The 17,266-nt window shown below is 48.5% G+C and overlaps 8 protein-coding genes across 8 annotated transcripts; 4 read left to right on the forward strand and 4 right to left on the reverse strand.

The window, feature by feature from the left end:
* Positions 1-398: 398 nt before the first annotated feature.
* On the forward strand, positions 399-2,206 carry HETIRDRAFT_458167 (uncharacterized protein). Its single transcript, XM_009545778.1, has 6 exons — positions 399-515; positions 568-748; positions 806-870; positions 936-1,587; positions 1,641-1,887; positions 1,940-2,206. The coding sequence occupies exons 1-6, from the start codon at positions 447-449 to the stop codon at positions 1,959-1,961; spliced, it is 1,236 nt and encodes a 411-aa protein (XP_009544073.1). The 5' UTR covers positions 399-446; the 3' UTR covers positions 1,962-2,206.
* A 189-nt stretch (positions 2,207-2,395) lies between these two features.
* On the forward strand, positions 2,396-3,062 carry HETIRDRAFT_46649 (serine protease 26A; the record flags this gene model as incomplete). Its single annotated transcript, XM_009544887.1, has 4 exons — positions 2,396-2,566; positions 2,632-2,738; positions 2,793-2,853; positions 2,913-3,062. The coding sequence occupies 4 exons, from the start codon at positions 2,396-2,398 to the stop codon at positions 3,060-3,062; spliced, it is 489 nt and encodes a 162-aa protein (XP_009543182.1).
* A 559-nt stretch (positions 3,063-3,621) lies between these two features.
* HETIRDRAFT_48594 (MFS sugar transporter) lies at positions 3,622-5,694 on the reverse strand (the record flags this gene model as incomplete). The annotated part of the gene is made up of 10 exons (XM_009544949.1): positions 3,622-3,707; positions 3,764-3,899; positions 3,960-4,247; positions 4,310-4,597; positions 4,649-4,739; positions 4,798-4,814; positions 4,928-5,035; positions 5,094-5,276; positions 5,330-5,456; positions 5,516-5,694. 10 exons carry the CDS (start codon positions 5,692-5,694, stop codon positions 3,622-3,624), a joined length of 1,503 nt encoding a protein of 500 aa, XP_009543244.1.
* Positions 5,695-7,082: 1,388 nt separating this feature from the next.
* On the reverse strand, positions 7,083-8,934 carry HETIRDRAFT_237589 (uncharacterized protein; the record flags this gene model as incomplete). The annotated part of the gene is made up of 8 exons (XM_009545779.1): positions 7,083-7,598; positions 7,653-7,679; positions 7,743-8,002; positions 8,056-8,148; positions 8,199-8,295; positions 8,356-8,563; positions 8,776-8,831; positions 8,887-8,934. Coding segments are annotated over 8 exons (1,305 nt in total), but the record flags the coding sequence as incomplete, so codon positions are not given.
* Positions 8,935-9,297: 363 nt separating this feature from the next.
* HETIRDRAFT_146881 (uncharacterized protein) lies at positions 9,298-11,470 on the forward strand. Its single transcript, XM_009545780.1, has 14 exons — positions 9,298-9,344; positions 9,405-9,422; positions 9,478-9,484; positions 9,538-9,716; positions 9,767-9,890; positions 9,951-9,998; positions 10,053-10,061; positions 10,120-10,423; positions 10,473-10,494; positions 10,547-10,558; positions 10,614-10,870; positions 10,926-11,005; positions 11,057-11,093; positions 11,157-11,470. Exons 1-13 carry the CDS (start codon positions 9,321-9,323, stop codon positions 11,077-11,079), a joined length of 1,107 nt encoding a protein of 368 aa, XP_009544075.1. The 5' UTR covers positions 9,298-9,320; the 3' UTR covers positions 11,080-11,093; positions 11,157-11,470.
* On the reverse strand, positions 11,169-13,416 carry HETIRDRAFT_311929 (glycosyltransferase family 57 protein; the record flags this gene model as incomplete). The annotated part of the gene is made up of 12 exons (XM_009545781.1): positions 11,169-11,418; positions 11,469-11,544; positions 11,599-11,696; positions 11,749-11,885; positions 11,941-12,086; positions 12,138-12,390; positions 12,440-12,511; positions 12,575-12,728; positions 12,784-12,961; positions 13,021-13,036; positions 13,089-13,167; positions 13,238-13,416. The coding sequence occupies 12 exons, from the start codon at positions 13,414-13,416 to the stop codon at positions 11,169-11,171; spliced, it is 1,638 nt and encodes a 545-aa protein (XP_009544076.1).
* Positions 13,417-13,855: 439 nt separating this feature from the next.
* Positions 13,856-14,334, forward strand: HETIRDRAFT_123985 (uncharacterized protein; the record flags this gene model as incomplete). The annotated part of the gene is made up of 3 exons (XM_009545782.1): positions 13,856-13,987; positions 14,048-14,156; positions 14,213-14,334. 3 exons carry the CDS (start codon positions 13,856-13,858, stop codon positions 14,332-14,334), a joined length of 363 nt encoding a protein of 120 aa, XP_009544077.1.
* A 97-nt stretch (positions 14,335-14,431) lies between these two features.
* On the reverse strand, positions 14,432-17,228 carry HETIRDRAFT_381918 (uncharacterized protein). Its single transcript, XM_009545783.1, has 7 exons — positions 17,115-17,228; positions 15,576-17,037; positions 15,453-15,508; positions 15,309-15,397; positions 15,006-15,252; positions 14,710-14,951; positions 14,432-14,657 (listed from the first exon to the last, which is right to left on the reverse strand). The coding sequence occupies exons 1-7, from the start codon at positions 17,214-17,216 to the stop codon at positions 14,609-14,611; spliced, it is 2,247 nt and encodes a 748-aa protein (XP_009544078.1). The 5' UTR covers positions 17,217-17,228; the 3' UTR covers positions 14,432-14,608.
* Positions 17,229-17,266: the final 38 nt, after the last annotated feature.

Below are 17,266 nucleotides of genomic sequence, written 5' to 3' on the forward strand. Positions count from 1 at the left end.
TCGTCCACGTCCTACGTGTAAGTATAGAATGTTAGCGACCAAATTGTGAAGATTACGAATGAATGGAATATGTACTTTAGCAAGCGATGTCACATCATGTCGATCATTGTCAATCATCTTTTGAGACCTTCTCGAGGAATATTGGGTGGCTTGTGATGGCTCGTTCTATGTGGCTCGTTGTAACTCGTTCTATGTGGCTTGTTGTGACTCCAGAGGCTTGTGCCCTTGCTAAATTTACTCACTGTTGCCACATCGACAAATTAGGAAACATTATTGATGGACGCGTCAACAGGGCACAACAACGCGTGGCTCGATTTTGTTTAATTTGCAAACACGCGTAAAGGCTTCAACATCCTTTAAAAGGCGCCCAGCCCAACCTTCTCTCTTGCTTTTCCACTACCGGTCATCCTCCATCTTCATCAACTTCATCGACATCATCTATCTCGATGGCTTCTCTCATTCGTCCCACAACCCCTACCCGCATCCCTTCTCCTCAGCCTTCTCCCAGTAAGAAGGTGTGTTAACAACTGTTCGGTGGCTGTTCAATTTCGCTCATCTTCTTGCTAGGCGGCTGCTGCCCTGCAAGCATTCTCTCTGGAGTCACCAGTCAAGTCTTCGTTAGTACAGAAGCCTGTCCTTGATGATGCCCGTCGGTCACACTCCCCGGATTCCGTTGAAGACTCGGCCGAGACTGAGGACGTTGAAGAGTTCCGAAAGCGGTTTATTGGTGAGGTGGACCTTCCAGAAAGTGAGTTCTAAGTCTTGCTGCTATACACCTGACCTCAGCGTTTAACATTGGAACTAGACATGGAGCCCCTTCTCATCGAATCGAAACGTCGTTTTGTTCTTTTCCCCATTCAATATCATGAGGTCAGTGCACTGTGTACCTTACGCTCGGAGTTGACTTAGTCTTGACGGGGTTTGATGCGTCCTAGATCTGGCAAATGTACAAGAAAGCTGAAGCGTCTTTCTGGACCGCCGAAGAAATGGACCTGTCAAAAGATCTCCACGACTGGAATAACCGCCTTAACGACAATGAGCGTCACTTTGTCTCGCATGTCCTCGCGTTTTTTGCTGCCTCTGATGGTATCGTCAACGAGAACCTTGTTGAGCGCTTCTCGAACGAGGTTCAGGCGGCTGAGGCGCGTTGCTTCTACGGGTTCCAAATTATGATGGAAAATATCCACAGCGAGACCTACTCCCTTCTTATCGATACTTACATCAAGGACCCTAAGCAACGCGAGTACCTTTTTGATGCTGTTGAGACCATTCCCTGTGTCAAAAGGAAGGCGGACTGGGCACTACGCTGGATCTCCGATCGTCGCTCCACATTTGCTGAGCGATTAGTCGCCTTCGCCGCTGTGGAGGGCATTTTCTTCTCCGGTTCTTTCGCCTCAATCTTCTGGTTGAAGAAGCGTGGCCTCATGCCTGGACTCACCTTCTCCAACGAACTCATCAGTCGTGACGAGGGAATGCATACCGACTTCGCATGCTTGTTGTTCAGCCATCTCAAGAGGCGTCCGCATCCTGACACCGTCCTCCACATTGTCGCCGAGGCCGTTGTTATCGAGCAGGAGTTCTTGACAGGTGAGCACACGCTGATCGCTACTGTAGCATTTGATGCTAATTCATTGTTGTAGATGCCCTTCCTGTAGGGCTGATTGGCATGAATGCCAAGCTCATGTGCCAGTACATCGAGTTTGTTGCAGATCGTCTGCTCATTGCCCTCGGTGGCGAAAAGCACTACAACGCGACAAACCCCTTCGACTTTATGGACATGATCTCCTTGCAGGGGAAGACCAACTTCTTTGAGAAGCGGGTATCGGATTACTCGAAGGCCGGTGTCACGGCGACCTCTACTTCTGCGCCTTCAAACGACAAATCTTTGTGAGTGGGTTTTAATAGCCCAGTCGTACGATGCGCTGACACGTCTTTCCAGCACCGTGGATGAGGATTTCTAATATCAATATTGTTCACTGTATCGGACTGTCACATTTGATTCGTTATCTCTGCTCCTCCCTGTCTGCGTAGCACTCGTCCTTGCCATTGTTTCTTCTAGATCTGTCACTTAGCTATGATATGTACACTATCTCACCATTGGCATCGGAGTGCGCCACTATGTATTTTGCATCACTTTTACAATTTAGAACCAAATACTCTGTCCTATGGAAATACAGTGGAGGTGATCAAGGGAGACATTCATGCCAAGTACCTGACGATAGCGGAGACTTTGTTGTTTTAGTACCGTGATTGCGGATATATCAAGGTCAGTTTGAGAGGCCAGATCAGAGTTCGGACTCTGATCGGACGTCAAATCGTGACTTTGGACAGGTCTTATGTCCTGTACCTATTCCGTTCAACTAACGCAGATTGACTCTTGCATTTCACCCCAGTTATGCGTTTATTTCGAATATGTTTCCACAGGGTGCGACAATCGTGGAGTAATCATTCAACAAGCAATCCCGCCTTGAAATGGTCACAAACCATTCTCTTTTGGCTTCCGACTGGCATCGTCTTCACAAAATATGGATACACTATGAAGCTTGTCACAGGTCGTAGCATGCAGGTTCGTCAATGACAATTCGCTGGAAAATGTCCTGAGTCCATTTACTCAACACCGTTGTCAGGCAGCCCACGCTTAATCCAGATGAATCGCAGTGGAGGGACCTGGTTATATTCGACCGACTATCGGTTGGCACTTTACATCGCTATGAACGAGAGGATGTTGTGGCTCTTAGGTACGTGTATCAACCCAGCAGTTCACCCTGTTTATCCCCGCTTGCTCCTATTAGATCACCCTATGCGCTTGGACAGTTGCTGGTGAAAAGGATCATCGCGCTACCAGGTGACATCGTAAGTGATGTTACTGTCGCCTGACCTACCGCATTCAGTCGCTAAATCATACTGTTCAGGTGAAGACTCTCCCTCCATACCCCGATAAAGAGGTCGTCATTCCTCAAGGTCATGTCTGGGTAGAAGGTGATGAGTCATTTCATACAGAAGATAGCAATCATTTTGGACCTGTAATATCATCTATTGCGTTCTTTCGAGTAATTCATTGATCGCATCTGGTATTACTAGGTCCCATTGGCTTTGATTGACTCCAAGTTAGCGTTCATTATTTGGCCATGGGATCGTCGCGGTCCCCTTCGTCGACCATTAAGCACAGTCAATAAAAAAATTCAAGGACCTGCTTGGCGAGTTAAACAGGCAGAACTAGAGCGAGAACGTCGAAGGCGCGCGAGAGTAACAGTGCGGCGGGATGGATGCTGAATATACCATGCATCATATTCTGACAAAGTTTTCACAGATCCAGCGACTGAAGTAGATACACTATTACTACGCTGCATGAACCCACGAGCAACATAGCATTCATTAGTGCATATGTCTATGCAAACTGTTTATGCAGGCTGTTGGTGGTTATTCTTTGGCTTCTCGTCCTTGTGTACGTTCTGCTTCGGCTTGATACCCATAATTTCATCTGCCTCTAGAGAACCTGCACTGGGTAGATCTTGGCGAAGGGATACTGCGACCGGCGAGACATTTTCGCGGTGAGCAATGGCGAAGATGACGTCCATATCTGCACGATCTCATCAGCGAGGGAGAAACGAGTTTAGGGATTCATCCACCTTCAAGTGACCGGCCAGCCGTTTCCGGAAAGAAGAAATATACAACTGGGATGATGAACGCGTTCAATGACGCAAAAACTAGGACGCAGGATGGCATATCAACATAAAGATCTGTAGATCTGGGTGGTACTGACCGATGTATGTCCCCCAGTTTATGTTTTGGAAGGAAGGACCAGTCACCATCACTACCATGAAATTGAAGATCCAATTTGAGGCAGTAGAAAGTGCATTTGCAGGTGCCCGAATTCGGATTCCCACTATCTCAGCGGGCTATGAAAAAAAGATGAGCTCAAACACAAGTTTGACCCAGAGATTCAAGTGAAAACTCACATAAAGCCAAGTCATGCCCAGCCAGCCGATGGCGAAAAATGTGTTGAAAACGAAAAGTAGTGCCGTAGAAATGATCCGCGAGGCAGAATTGTCAATGCTTCCCAAGATAGCCAAGAGGACCATGGTAATGCATTGACCGAACGCCGTCGATAACATAAGCTTTCGCCTGCCGACTCGTTCAATCAATCCGATGGCGATGAGACTGGCAAAGAAGTATTCTGTTCCATTGCAGGCTGCAATGATGCGCGATTTAACGTCGTCAAGACCCAGGCGTTCAAACAACAATGTCTAGACGGCAACGAACAATCAATAGGTATTCCTGCTGGGGACAGACACGGATAGATGCTAACGGCGTAGTATGTGATCAAGTTGATGCCAGTGATTTGCTGGAAGCATTGAACAATAACACCAAGAGAAGCACGTCGAAAATTCTGGCTGAGACCACCCGTGAAAAGTTCGCTTAGATTAGCCTCACCATCGATATCTGATTGTCCTTCTATCAGGAGTGCATCACGGATGCCGTGGTATAGTTGCTGTACTTCATGATTGGTGAAGGGTTTGTTGTCTAAGGCAGCGATAACAGCGATGGCTTCCGCATCGTGCCCATGCTTGACAAGCCAGCGTGGAGATTCTGGCAGCTTGATGACGATGTGAGTTCGGGCAGTACTATACGAGAAGGTGATACTCACAAACATAATTGCTCCAATCATGATAAGAGCGAAGACGATTTGTAGAGCGATCGGCACCCTCCACTGTGCAGAAGAGCCATTCACCCAAAAACTACCCACATCTGTAAGTCATTGTATGACAAACTTCACGGAAAGGACAAGGTACGTACAGACCAAAATCTATCCACTATAGGCGAAAGCTCGAATCAGATGATGATTGGCGAGGTCGACTACTACTTACATATCTATCAATTGGTAGCGCTCGATCAATAGTAGAGGCACACTGAGAAGATGGGGAACGCACGAAAGCATGATACCAAAAGTAATCAAACTCCCTTCAATCATGATAAAACTTCCACGTTTCACTGCAGACGAACACTCTGCATGATATGCGGGCACGGTCGACGTCTACCAGATTAATTATCATGAATGTGGTCCGGCAGAATTCACACGATTGAGGACGTACATTGAGACCGTTGCCAAGGCCGGTGACAATCCGGGCAACGACCATCTGAGCATAGCTGAAAGATGTTGCTTGCAAGATAGCACCAATAATCATGATGATACCGCCGAGGACGATTGTCTTCCGCCTACCCAGACGGTCGCCGACCCATAGATTTGATAGGGCTCCTAACAAGCATCCGATTTCCTTTTGATCACGGTTTAATGATGACGATGTAGGAAGAATTAGGTGTCACATACGTAGATCGCTACAACAAAACTTTGAAGGGTAGCATGATTTGAATGCCCTCCAGAAGCAACAGTCTGAGGGAACACTTTCTCCCATTGAGATGCCGTCAGTAGCGCAGACATCACGCCCTGGTCATAACTAGTGCATTGCGTGAGCACCCTTCAAAGACCAGGCCGAAGTTCTGCTAGATCACATACCCAAATAAAGTGAAGCCTGTGCCGGCAACAAATGCAAGAGCAGCGGTCAATTTGCGGCCACGGAGGAGCGGTGCATGAGAGGCCACCTCTTGATCAAAGTCTGAAGGCGTTGTGACACGCCCGTCCTCGTATTTGCGATCCACATGGTCGGTATCAGGATTTTTGGTTTCAGAAGACATCGCGATAGAAGTGCGTGAACAGTGAATTCTTGATGTTCGAAGTCGAGTAGTCACTGCGTCGAAAAAGGATGACGCAAAGGAAAGCTTATCTGGTGCTCTGCACCTTATAACCGCTGGACTTGCGGGATACCGGAGCGATGGGGCTAGCGCTTGACTTTTCGACAGTACCAAGGAGATACCTATGTGGGAAGTGGAGTACCGACACCCTTCTGGGGTGGCGGCGGTAACGTTATACTGCCCCACACGACCCCACATGCCACCCCCGTTTTAGACCAGCCGATTGACGGCGTGGACGAATGCGCTGTCACTGAAGGCCACTCTCACCTTGCTAATAGCTTCTACAGCCGCTTTATAGCAACGCTGTCCGACACATGACCTAGTGACGTCTCTCCCTCCGGTGTCAGGAGATGGTATATCGCAAAACCTTGAACGGTTCAAAGTCTGCCCGACCTGTAACAGATCATTGAGATATATCAATCTGCCTCAAGTGGGCGATGCGAGGGCGAGTGCTCCACAAAAGGATCAGATTGACCAGACAAATTGCTACTAGCAGGCATGCCACAGTTACGAATAGCATTCACCGCCATTCACTGCCGAAATTGATTAATTGACAGAGTGCTGACCACAAACTTTAGCCTTCATTTCATTGCTTCGCCAATATAGCGAATATTTCGGTGAGCAATCAATGCTCAATCCTGTGCGAAAGCGGGCGGACACACGCCCAGTACCGTCGTAGTAGAAAGGTGGAAATCGGAGCTTGAAAGCTCTCGGAAGACTCGTCGTTTGATCAGTTTTCAGGTCGCCTGCCTCTACACGTTACTGTAACGCTTATTCGCATCCTATGGGGCCTGGGGGGTTACTACTGGTTTGTTATACTCCAGTCTGATATCACAAAGTTTTCCCAGACTCACAACAATATACATAGAGAATCTCACGATTCAGTAACGAATACAATAAGTCGCCGAAGATATAAACAATAACGCAGGGAATATGTCAATCCAATCACAACCAGGTGGTGAAGGCCTATCGAAACGTTCGCAGGTGACGCAGACAAGAAAGTGGCAACTGAGACGGTGGAGATAGCAAGGGAACCTCGAACAAAACAGACCAAACTCTTACACTGCATAACCGCCTCCCTCTCCATGCCCACCAGGCTGGTAACCATACCTCCCATTCTCTGGCGTAGGAATACGATGATCGTAAGGGTTCTGCTGGGCATACAAATTCGACGAGATTGTCCGAGGAGGAGGACCGCCAGATGTTGGACTAGGGTAATCCTGTGAGGCATCATCGTAAGCCAGCCCTGTAGGATCCGCGGGGTGCTGCGAGTATGGGTAAGGCTGCTGCTGCGAGGTGTAATGATCTCCTGCGTGATGATCTCCTGCGTTACCAGAATACACGTCGTACGGATCGTGCACCAGGCCCGCGCTATGTGGATTCTCAAGCACCGAGTCATGCTGATATGCATACGGTGCGGCGGTTACTGCAAGATGGGCCTGGCTACCGTATTCATCTTCGTATAGCGAGTCCTCGTGGACGTTAGGAGCAGACGCGTTGTAATATGCGTAAGCGTTGGGATCTTGACTGTTGGAGTATGGCTGATTATAGGCAGGCATGGGAGGATAGTCGATGGCACCCTTGTAGTCGGAGGCGTAGAATTGATCGGTCCCCGTCGCGTTAGTATAGACGCTAGGAGGCGGCCCACGAGTACGGATGGAAGAACGGTCATCCACATCGTCATCGAGGGATATGTTCGGGAGTGTCGGTTGAGGAAGTGGCTTATGGACTAATTCACCCTTCTTGTTCTTCAAATGAGAGTAGTCTCCTGCAGCCTCTTTCCTAGCAAGGGCTGCAGCTTTCGCCAGGCGTTGCTTGTTACGGCGCTTGATGATCTCGGCGATACGCTAGTGTCAAGATGGTCAGACATACACTACCGTACGAACATTGAAAAGAGTTACCTTATCAACCTTATGACAGACATACTCCTAGATATTACAAACCATATAATGTGTCAGCGTATGTATGTGCTAGGAGATTGATTAAGATACCTTCAAGTTCCCCTGTATGTAGCAAAGAAGGGGAATATAGCAGATGCCTGCGATGATGAGAAGTAACAAGGAGCCGGCAAATACAAGGGTGGTGAACAGGGTGGAGATGGTAAGGGCAGTCGTGATCAAGGTGTTGCCTGCAAAATACTTTCCGACGTCGTACCAAGCGCCGTCATCTCTCTTGGCAAGGTAAATGGCATAGAGAGTGAGAGCGTTGATAGCCTGACGGGGACCATCGGCGAGGAGCAATCTCTTCCAACCTGTACCCCAGAAATATAAGCAATGATGGCACGAAGCTGAAGCAAAGACTTACTTTTGAAAGTAAAGAAGACAAAGAACGCAAAGTCATCCTTCTTCTTGGTAGACTGGGAGATGTGATCGAAGAAACAGAAGTGATCATATGACCCTATAAACAACGTGAATTGCCTGTAAACTACAAAGAAAAGAGGAACGTACTGAGCGAATAATAGTGATTAGCCATGACATTGGTGAACGCGTATGATATGTCACGACTAGCGATGATTTTCTTTGCCTTACGAGCCTCATATGCAAGCTGCAAAAGGGAGCACGCATGACGTACGATTCGAGATAGGATGAAATAAACACAACGTACCAAGAGGAAAGAAAAGATGATACAACCAACGAATAACCACTTGCCGACGTTGAATGGAATAAAAACACATCCGTTGTCTTCCGTAGCAGGGCAGTTGTTAAAAATTTGGTTGGACCATGACGAGGTTGTCAACATGGTGATGGCAGTGAAGATATCGGAGATATAGACGAGGAATGATTTGAGAACGATGATGTAGAGCCAAAGGTATCTACAATGGCGTCAGATAAATCCCAGCAGTAAATGTTGTGATTTATGAATGCGAGAGAGATGAATTTCTAGAGCTGGCGAAAATCATGATTTCGAGCAAAGGCCACCGGTGATAGACAATTGGCTGTAGACAATCCGTGGCAACGGTCACGAATGTACCCCGAAGGCGAGACGTAGAACAATATTAGGTGTCAGAAGGGATTGAACACATACTTCATGCGCATCCCAAATCCATTGTCAGTGAACTCGCGGGTATCGACGAAGTCGAACTTTGACCATGTCAACCGGCCATCACAACACACAGCAGCAGTGAACAAGGCGCACTTTATGATCCTGAACGATCTCTCGTTTCCATGCGGGGCCTCCACACATCTTTCTTCAACAAGATGGGTCGACTATACGAATTGTTGTGCACCAAAAGAGCGGGATATGTCGTCTGTAGACGGTGTAGCGATTCCAGCGACTTGGCCTGCCAGTCGCATAGGAAATGGGAGCAGAGAGCGACGGTGGGCTAAAGAGAGTCGATAGTCAACGGAAGGGGGAGAACGAGAGGGAGAGGAGGGAAAGGTCTCTGCCTCTTTTGCTGCAGGCCGACGTTGGAGACAGTATCAAGGAGAGAGGGAAACGTTGAGAATCTGAGATGCGAACAACTACACTTTATTAATTTATTGTTGCTTGGTTCACTTCCTTTTTCGGACTCTGGATATTCTCGAAACCGCCCACCACCATCCTCAAGTCATTATATCGAACCTGCAACAATGACGACCGTACAGAAGATCAAGGTGAATTTTCGCTCTAGGAACTCTGACTGGTAAGGGATCTGATCGTTTGTTCATCGTCAGGAAGTCGAAGATGAGATGGTAGACACTCTACTCGTCTTTTGTCTTTGTGCTCATGCTCACCTTCATCGTCCAGGCTAAAAGTATGTTCTCGTCTCACACCATGCATCGTGGCGTCTATGAATATCCGGTATAGCCCAGAAAAACAAGGCGACGAGTTACCATCTAGGCCAACTCAAAGCTAAGCTTGCGAAACTTCGCCGGGAACTTATTACACCACAAGGAGGAGGAGGAGGAGGAGGAGGCGTAGGATTTGATGTCGCAAGAACCGGCATAGCATCAGTGGGATTTGTGGGATTCCCATCCGTAGGGAAAGTAAGAAACGCAGCCCCTCTCTAATATTCGCCCATTTGATCGCGCGCTAGTCAACCTTGATGTCAAAGCTCACTGGTACCCACTCGGAAGTGTCCGCAATAGACTTCACAACCCTTACGACTGTACCTGGGACGGTTAAGGTGCATGGTGCACCAATACAAATCCTTGATCTTCGCAAGTCCATTCCAAGTTACTACGCCGTCTGTTAATACTATACTAACGTGCGCATCACAGCTGGTATCATCGAGGGTGCGAATGATGGTCGAGGGAGAGGTCGACAAGGTATATATATTCTGCTCATCTTTTCTTCGATCATTAATTCAATCTATATCTTAGTCATTGCTGGTATGGACATTTCAGAACGGCTGTCTGTGTCGGAGCGACTCACATCTACTCTCTCTAGTTGCCCGCACATGCAATCTCATTTTCATCGTCCTGGACGTTCTCAAACCATTGGGAGATAAGAAAATCATAGAAGGTGAACTTGAAGGGTTTGGGATCCGTCTCAACAAAAAACCTCCAGCTATTCTCGTCCGACGAAAGGAAAAGGGAGGCATCGCCATCACGAACACTGTCCCATTAACGAGTATCGACCATGATGAGATCAAGGCCATACTCAGCGAATACAAAATCAACAATGCAGACATCGCCATCCGACAGCCGAACGCGACCGCGGACGACCTAGTAGACGTTATCGAGGGTAACAGGTAAGACCGATTCCATTGTAGTGGACGTGGATTAATACAGGAACGTCAGAGTCTATATTCCAGCCCTCTATGTAAGTGTGTTTCTACGTGTGTAACGCCTCTTCACTGATGCACTTGTCTTAGGTTTTGAACAAGGTTTGGCCGATCCGCAATCGAACTATTTCTTGTGATTTACTTCATAACTGCACAGATCGACGCCATCTCAATAGAAGAACTCGACCTCCTCTACAAGATTCCGAACAGTGTCCCGGTATCGTCTTCTGAGTGGCTAAACGTCGACGAGCTTATTGAAAGAATGTGGGAAGCCCTCGATCTCGTGCGCGTCTACACTAAGCCTCGAGGTCTGGCTCCGGACTACAACACGCCCGTGGTCCTAAGAAAAGGTAAAAGCTCGGTCGAGGACTTCTGCAGCTCCATTCATAAAGAAATCGCAAAACAAATGAAATAGTGAGTCGTATCCCGATCACAATGATTTGGGCATGACGACGCTGAAATTTTATAGTGCTGTTGTCTGGGGCTCCAGCGCAAAGCATTCAAGAGGACAAAAAGTCGGCTTGGACCACATATTAGAAGATGAAGACGGTAGGCGAACACGCTTACTTGCACCTTGTGACAATCTCACACATTCGATAGTCGTCCATATAGCCAAAAAGTAACTTTGTGGCAGACTGTATGTCTCTTGTTATTATGTTGCTACAGGATTCGAAACAAACTTTCCATTCACATGTGGCAGCTTTCAGGTAGATCATTTTTGGGTAAGATACAGTGCAGAAAGCCGGATATATGCCCAGACGAGGCCTATAGCGCAGTAGATACTTGTCACCATCAATGGTAGGAACTCTAGTGTCTTCCCCCCGTCCACGCCCTCATGCGATCCCGACGGTTTTCGCGTCGCAAGAGGAAACAGTAGAACAAACGTTTGCAAGATCGGGAAACCCGCCAGATATATCACCTCGAGAGTGTTGATGATCACCGCCGTCATTGATCGAGGAAATCTGATGTACTGTCAATGAAATGACACCAAAACCATGCAGGTCTCACTCACTCGTAGATGCGTCTGTGCAGAGGAATGAAGGTCGCGATGGCCCACAGAACCGAATACACGATCTCTAGAGCTTGCTCTAGATGATAACTAGAGTGAGGGCGTAATTTTGTGAGGCGAACCAAGAGCCTACCTGCAGGTGTGAAGATTAAGGGAAAGAGTGAAAATATACCAGCCACACTAGCAATGACAAACGTCCGGAAGAAATAATGGTTCTCTGTAGCTAGCAAACTTGAGAAGATTTGAATTGCGTCGTCTATAAAGTCGCAAAAGACGTATGCACCTTAATGGTACGAGAACCAGTAAAATGGCCTTCTCGTGCACATGCCAGCCAAACATGAACGACGTGTAGCCACAGAGCGTGAGTGCCGTCAGAAATGATTTGTACGTCGGTGTACGCCAAAGTTTGATCAGGAAAATCTGATGATCCAAAACTGAATCAGGCTGTAGATGTGCCCAAGAAGGCTGGACCGACTGATTGAAAAGCCACGGTAGTTATGAAGGTATGGATTGGTTTGACGTTGGGCAGTACAGCAAACACTGTGTCTCCGACTAAACCTCTTGATGTTGAGGCAATACCCGAAGTATTGACCGTTACATGATCTCCGAATCGAATTGCATCTGAAGAAAATATGTAAATGCAATATAATGGCCAAGTAAAAGAATGCATACACTGCAAGAGAACTCGGTCGGCTGCAGTTAATAAAGCCCACGCATTGGGCGCCCAGTATGCATGATTCAGGCCTCGAGTGAAAGGGAAGAGCCTAGACAATAGCTGCGGAAGCTGGCCCATGATCAAGAACGGGCCCAGAGAAGCAACGAAGACAAGTATAACTGTATTTGCGAGGGAAAGGAATCGTGTAGGGATGATTCGTCCTTGCTGTGACATACAAAATGTCCGCAACAAGTAGACAAAGTATGCGGGCTTTTTGGTGGTGAGATATTGTGGTATTTGATAAGATCTAGACACGTACTGCGAGGTACATATAGATGTGCTTGAAATTGAGGAGGACAGCAAAGAAGAAGCCACTTGTTAATTTATGGCCCTAGCAATCGACGTCTTTAATTCTTTGCCACAAAATGTTCACTCGAGACAAGGAAAGACTCACATCACGGGCCATGAGAATAGAAGCGAGTAAGATTCCGAACAAGAACCCATTGTATTGAAAGTGGATGTGATCTATAATGAGAAATCCTGGATGAAGGAATAATGATGCGGAGATGATACGTTGAGTGCTGGGGTCAATGGCACTGCGGACGAATCTGGACAGAAGATAGATGAGAACCACGATATGAAACGAGTAAAGTGTGTCGATACCTCAAAAGGACAACCCCCATCACCAATTCCGTCAAAATGACAGTCGTTCTTTGGTATACGATGACCGACCATGCGCTGTAACCAAGATTGTCTAGGTCCACTATGCGGGTATCGATAAAGGAGGCAGGTATGGAGAGTATCTTCTCGAAGTAGGCGAAGAACGGAGGGTAATCTAGCGCTGTTTGTGAATGAGATTGAGGAATCAGTCCTTGAAATTAGTAGAGGGGTTGAGCTCACTCCATTCTGAGGTTGTCTGAGGAGTCCATATGAGAATCAAGCACACAGAGTTTAGGCCAGAGACTCACGTCATAGTACCATTTTGAAAGCGGCAAGGAGTGTGTGATGGCCAGCCAATTTCGATGTACTTCAAAATCTGTGGACCTACTAGAGTTTTACAGTACCGAGAAGGTAAGCGACAATCATCAAGGACAAAAGGGAAACCGGAAAGACCCACTAGGCGGGGAACAACAAAAGCTTTAATGACGTTGAAAAGAGGAGTATATCCCATTCTGAGGGCAAGACGTCACTGGCCAACCAGCGGGAAGATGATTTGTCGCTGTGAGGGTCCGGTGTGAAGTGCTCGTCAGAAGGAGACTTGAGCTCTGGATGTAATGGTAAGGACACTCTCTGCATTGCAGAATCATGAGGATGGTAAGTTCACGAGGTTTCACGCACTCGAAGGCGCCAGAGTCAACGTGATCAACAGGCAACCCAATTTCACACGCGTACCACAGCGCTATTGCTACTTTCCGACCCGTCGCTTCGCGACTTTCACGCAATGTTTTTGTTGCTAACGGTGTGACACGCGTGACTCTCAGTAAAAACGGAAATTCAAGTGATAGTCGTGTAACGGTCAAATTTGACTATTTTCGGACAATTGTCCAATTTGGTGACTGAGATTCGGCACCAAGGAATTGCCAAGGATGACAAAGACCAATGGATCTCGCACATGACTTTTGAATGACTTTGCTAGTCAAAACTCAGTCACCAAATTGGACGACTGAGCGTGACTATTTGGCTTTAACAAACAACTTTCTGCCGGCAGCTGACATGCATACGACTGGAAACGTTCATGGCCCCCACCGCTTCAATTCCCCCGCAAGCACGCGCTCGCCAGTTGCGTGCGTGCCTCCTTTGCTCAATTGTCCAAACACCCCTCGACTTCCGGCGGAATGGGTGTCCGAATTGTGAAGAGCTTATGCAGGTGCGTCGCTAACAGTCCCACATCCGACTGACGAGTGCGACCCTCCCCACCATGGCACAGATGAAAGGCTCGCCGGATCGCATCCAGGTCTGCACGACAACGTACTACGATGGCATCATCGCCGTGATTGATCCCGAGACGAGCTGGGTAGCAAGATGGCAGCGAACATGTGCGTTCACGTTTTGCCTTTGCTTCGTGGCCACCAATTTTGACCGTTCTCCATAGCAAAATATGTACGAGGGATATACGCTGTACGTGTCAAAGGTCGGATACCTGAAGACGTGGAAGCGGAGTTGGAGAGCCGAGGAATCAAGTATCGTCCGCGCGACCAGACAGAACAGGATTGACTTGCTGGATATGTCAGACATGTCCTTCCTCTGTCTCTTTGCTTTTCTCTCAATCTTGATTTTCTCTCGATCTTGGCCTTCCTCGCACGCCTCCTTTCTGTAACACAAGATCCGATTTGGTATGTAAGAATGGTATTGTACGGTATTACAATCGTAGTACAGCTATCCAAGATATAACAAGGGGTCCCCTCGTGAGCACAAATGTCCGTCCATAGGGTATTATAGTAGAAGTGCGTTCTCTCCTCGAGTCAGTTATACAACACATCGGAAAGGTCTACAGGAGCGCTTCTAACACTTTGTCATACTGATGTGGTAAATGTGAACTATTCAACGATCGTTAGTGGACAGACCTCACAAGACAAAAACAAGACGTACCTGAGCATATCGCGAGCAAACACAATCTGAGAGAAGACCTTCTCAACATCTAGCACTTCAAATAGACGCAACCGGTCTTTAATGTGATTCGGCGGAGCGTAAGCCGCACTGTACTTCGCGTCTCCACCGGGAGGAACTGCATTTTCGAGATCCTCGTCACGAACAGCCCACAAGATACGCCCTGGCGGGTACATGTTCGCCATCGTCATATTCGCCTCGAGCGTCTTGCGAGTCGCCAGGAACTATCCCGAAGATTTGATGAACACAACCGCAATGCGGACATAGATAGTACTCACCCAAACTGGATCCTCTGCGCTTCCGAAACCCGTTTTCCACTTGAGCGCCCTTTTTGTGACAGCCGAGTAGCCCTCTTGACCGCCTCCTTTTCCGTTGACATGCGCGTTTGCATTGCATAGCCATACTGCGGCGCGATTCATGTCTCGTATCGAGCCAAGTGAGAGTCGTGATACTACATCGTGTGAGTAGACAAATGATGTGATGAGGTTGGCTGCAAGAGCACCGAGATGCGGGTCAGTGAGGCACCTTGATCAATTCATTAGTAAATAGCGGAAGGTCAAATTTCTACAAAGGAAACATACGGTGGCGCAAAACAATACACGGATACTCGCCTACCCACGGGAAGGCCACTCGATCGAACAGTCAAGCAGGTCTTTGGGTCCGCCCACATCTGAGATCGAGATGAAGATCAGCGCAAGGCATAATGCGAAGATGCTATCGATTACCAATCCTAAAAGTGCTGCAACACCAGACCCGAGACTGTGTCCACACATTACAAGCTCTGCATCGCAGATCAGTAAGCGGTAGACGCCTCGCTCCTTGAGCACGATAGGAAACCAAGAGCTTACCAAAACCCTTATTCTTCCGCAATGCATCACGTACGGCAACATGCACAGGCTTGCCCCTTTCCCCCATGGCCCTGGCCATCCGGAGCATGCCTCCATGCACATAATATGTCGGCGAACCGGTTGCGGCGAAGCTCGCAACTGACATGAACGAGGTTGTCCTCATCCTGCTCCACGTCGAGCGCGAGGTAGATTTCGGCATTTGCAAATCTACGGTAGGGAAGGGCAGGCCGCCAGGCATTCCTTCCCCTTCTTGCTCCCTTGCCGCAAGGTGCTCTTCCTCTGGTTCAAAGTCTGTCGTGCTAGCGGGTTCGAATTCCTCCGGTTCGCATGTCAAGTCCACGGCAATCTCATTTAGAGACATCGTCCCACGGAAAACGAGGACGATTTGCCGTCGGGAGTGATCCGTCAAGACCCAAAAGCGGGGCATGCGGTGTTCGTCGCCGACGACAGCTGTGAGGGGTCGAGAGTGTGACTCGCCTGGAGCAGTGGCAGAACCCATGAATATGTCGCGATCGTGTCGCCCAAGTAGAACATCCCACCAGGAATAAGTGACAGGCACTTTGACATTGGCTATTCCTAGCGCACCAGCCTTTGTCGGGCCAGCCGATATTTTCGCAGCTTCTGCTTCGGATGCGTCAATGGCCTGAGAGAGAGCAACCTCCTCCCCACTCGGAAATGCAGAGGGGGCTCCTTCAGGTACAGATGAGGATGAATGATCTGGATTTGGGGATACGCCGAAGAAAAGGAGAGAAGCGCCACCATACCCCGCGAGTACCATCTTGGACAAGCGCCGCAGAGTATGCTTGAGTTCTTTGTTAGGTGTTCGTAGGGGCTTCATCACCGGGGCCTTCGAACGTGCCTTCGACTTGGGCTTTGGCAGCTGTAGTGTGTCGACGTCGATCTCTGTGATATCCGCCGTGATGATCTGACCTTTATTCCCTGGAAAGACGACATCTGCGGTGATGCTGATACGCGATTCCGTTCGTTTGCGCGGCCTATCCGCGTCTGATTCGTCGTGGAAAGGCATCTCTCGGAGATGCTTCATCCATTTCTTCACCTGCCAGTCATGCGTGACGCCCTGTAGTGCACCCCAAGCAACTAGAGCTTTTGCAACCTCGGTCACGCTGTACCTCTCTTCTGGCAAGTGCTCCCCAAGCACCGGATCATTCCACTCCCGGCGTACAAGCGTGATGAAAGAGCCGAGCGAAAATGACGTCTCGTCACTGCCGGGAAAGATGACGGTAAGGGTGTTGATAGATCCGTATGCCGCGACGATGGATGCCGAAGTAAGACTCTCGCCTAGAATGATTGGAAGGAGCGCGAGCTGTTCCACAGCCGTGATGGCGGACGCGACCGCACTACCGAATGCGACGCTTGTCCCAAGTCTCCCACCAAAAGCAAAGTCGAGGGCCGAGCCAGTGATCCCAGCAGCAGAGCATGCAATGCCTCTGGTAATGCCAAACTGTAAGACGATGGCGTCGCGGTCATTCACAACGAATACATGTGAAATTCGGAAAGCAAGAGAAGAAAGGTGCTCACGCCGAGCCTGGTGCCCGCTTTAGCTGCGGCAAACCCAACAGAAGTAGCAGCAGAGGCAACGTCAACACCAAGACGACCGTACTTGTCCAGGAGGGTGTTCATGGTCGAGGGGAGAGATGCGCAGGATGCCCATCTGGTGGTGAGCGTTTTGT

This window comes from Heterobasidion irregulare, assembly GCF_000320585.1.
Source record: "Heterobasidion irregulare TC 32-1 unplaced genomic scaffold scaffold_03, whole genome shotgun sequence".
In the NCBI taxonomy this organism is placed as follows: domain Eukaryota; kingdom Fungi; phylum Basidiomycota; class Agaricomycetes; order Russulales; family Bondarzewiaceae; genus Heterobasidion; species Heterobasidion irregulare.

Coding starts and splice junctions, on each gene's coding strand:
- HETIRDRAFT_458167 (XM_009545778.1), top strand. CDS start 447: ATGGCTTCTCTCATTCGTCCCACAACCCCTACCCGCATCCCTTCTCCT. Junction 1,588..1,640: donor CGAGCAGGAGTTCTTGACAG/GTGAGCACACGC, acceptor TCATTGTTGTAG/ATGCCCTTCCTGTAGGGCTG. Junction 1,888..1,939: donor CCTTCAAACGACAAATCTTT/GTGAGTGGGTTT, acceptor ACGTCTTTCCAG/CACCGTGGATGAGGATTTCT.
- HETIRDRAFT_381918 (XM_009545783.1), bottom strand. CDS start 17,216: ATGAACACCCTCCTGGACAAGTACGGTCGTCTTGGTGTTGACGTTGCC. Junction 17,038..17,114: donor AAGCGGGCACCAGGCTCGGC/GTGAGCACCTTT, acceptor ATCGTCTTACAG/TTTGGCATTACCAGAGGCAT. Junction 15,509..15,575: donor GCGGAAGAATAAGGGTTTTG/GTAAGCTCTTGG, acceptor TCTGCGATGCAG/AGCTTGTAATGTGTGGACAC.
- HETIRDRAFT_146881 (XM_009545780.1), top strand. CDS start 9,321: ATGACGACCGTACAGAAGATCAAG. Junction 9,891..9,950: donor AATACAAATCCTTGATCTTC/GCAAGTCCATTC, acceptor TGCGCATCACAG/CTGGTATCATCGAGGGTGCG. Junction 10,871..10,925: donor ATCGCAAAACAAATGAAATA/GTGAGTCGTATC, acceptor GAAATTTTATAG/TGCTGTTGTCTGGGGCTCCA.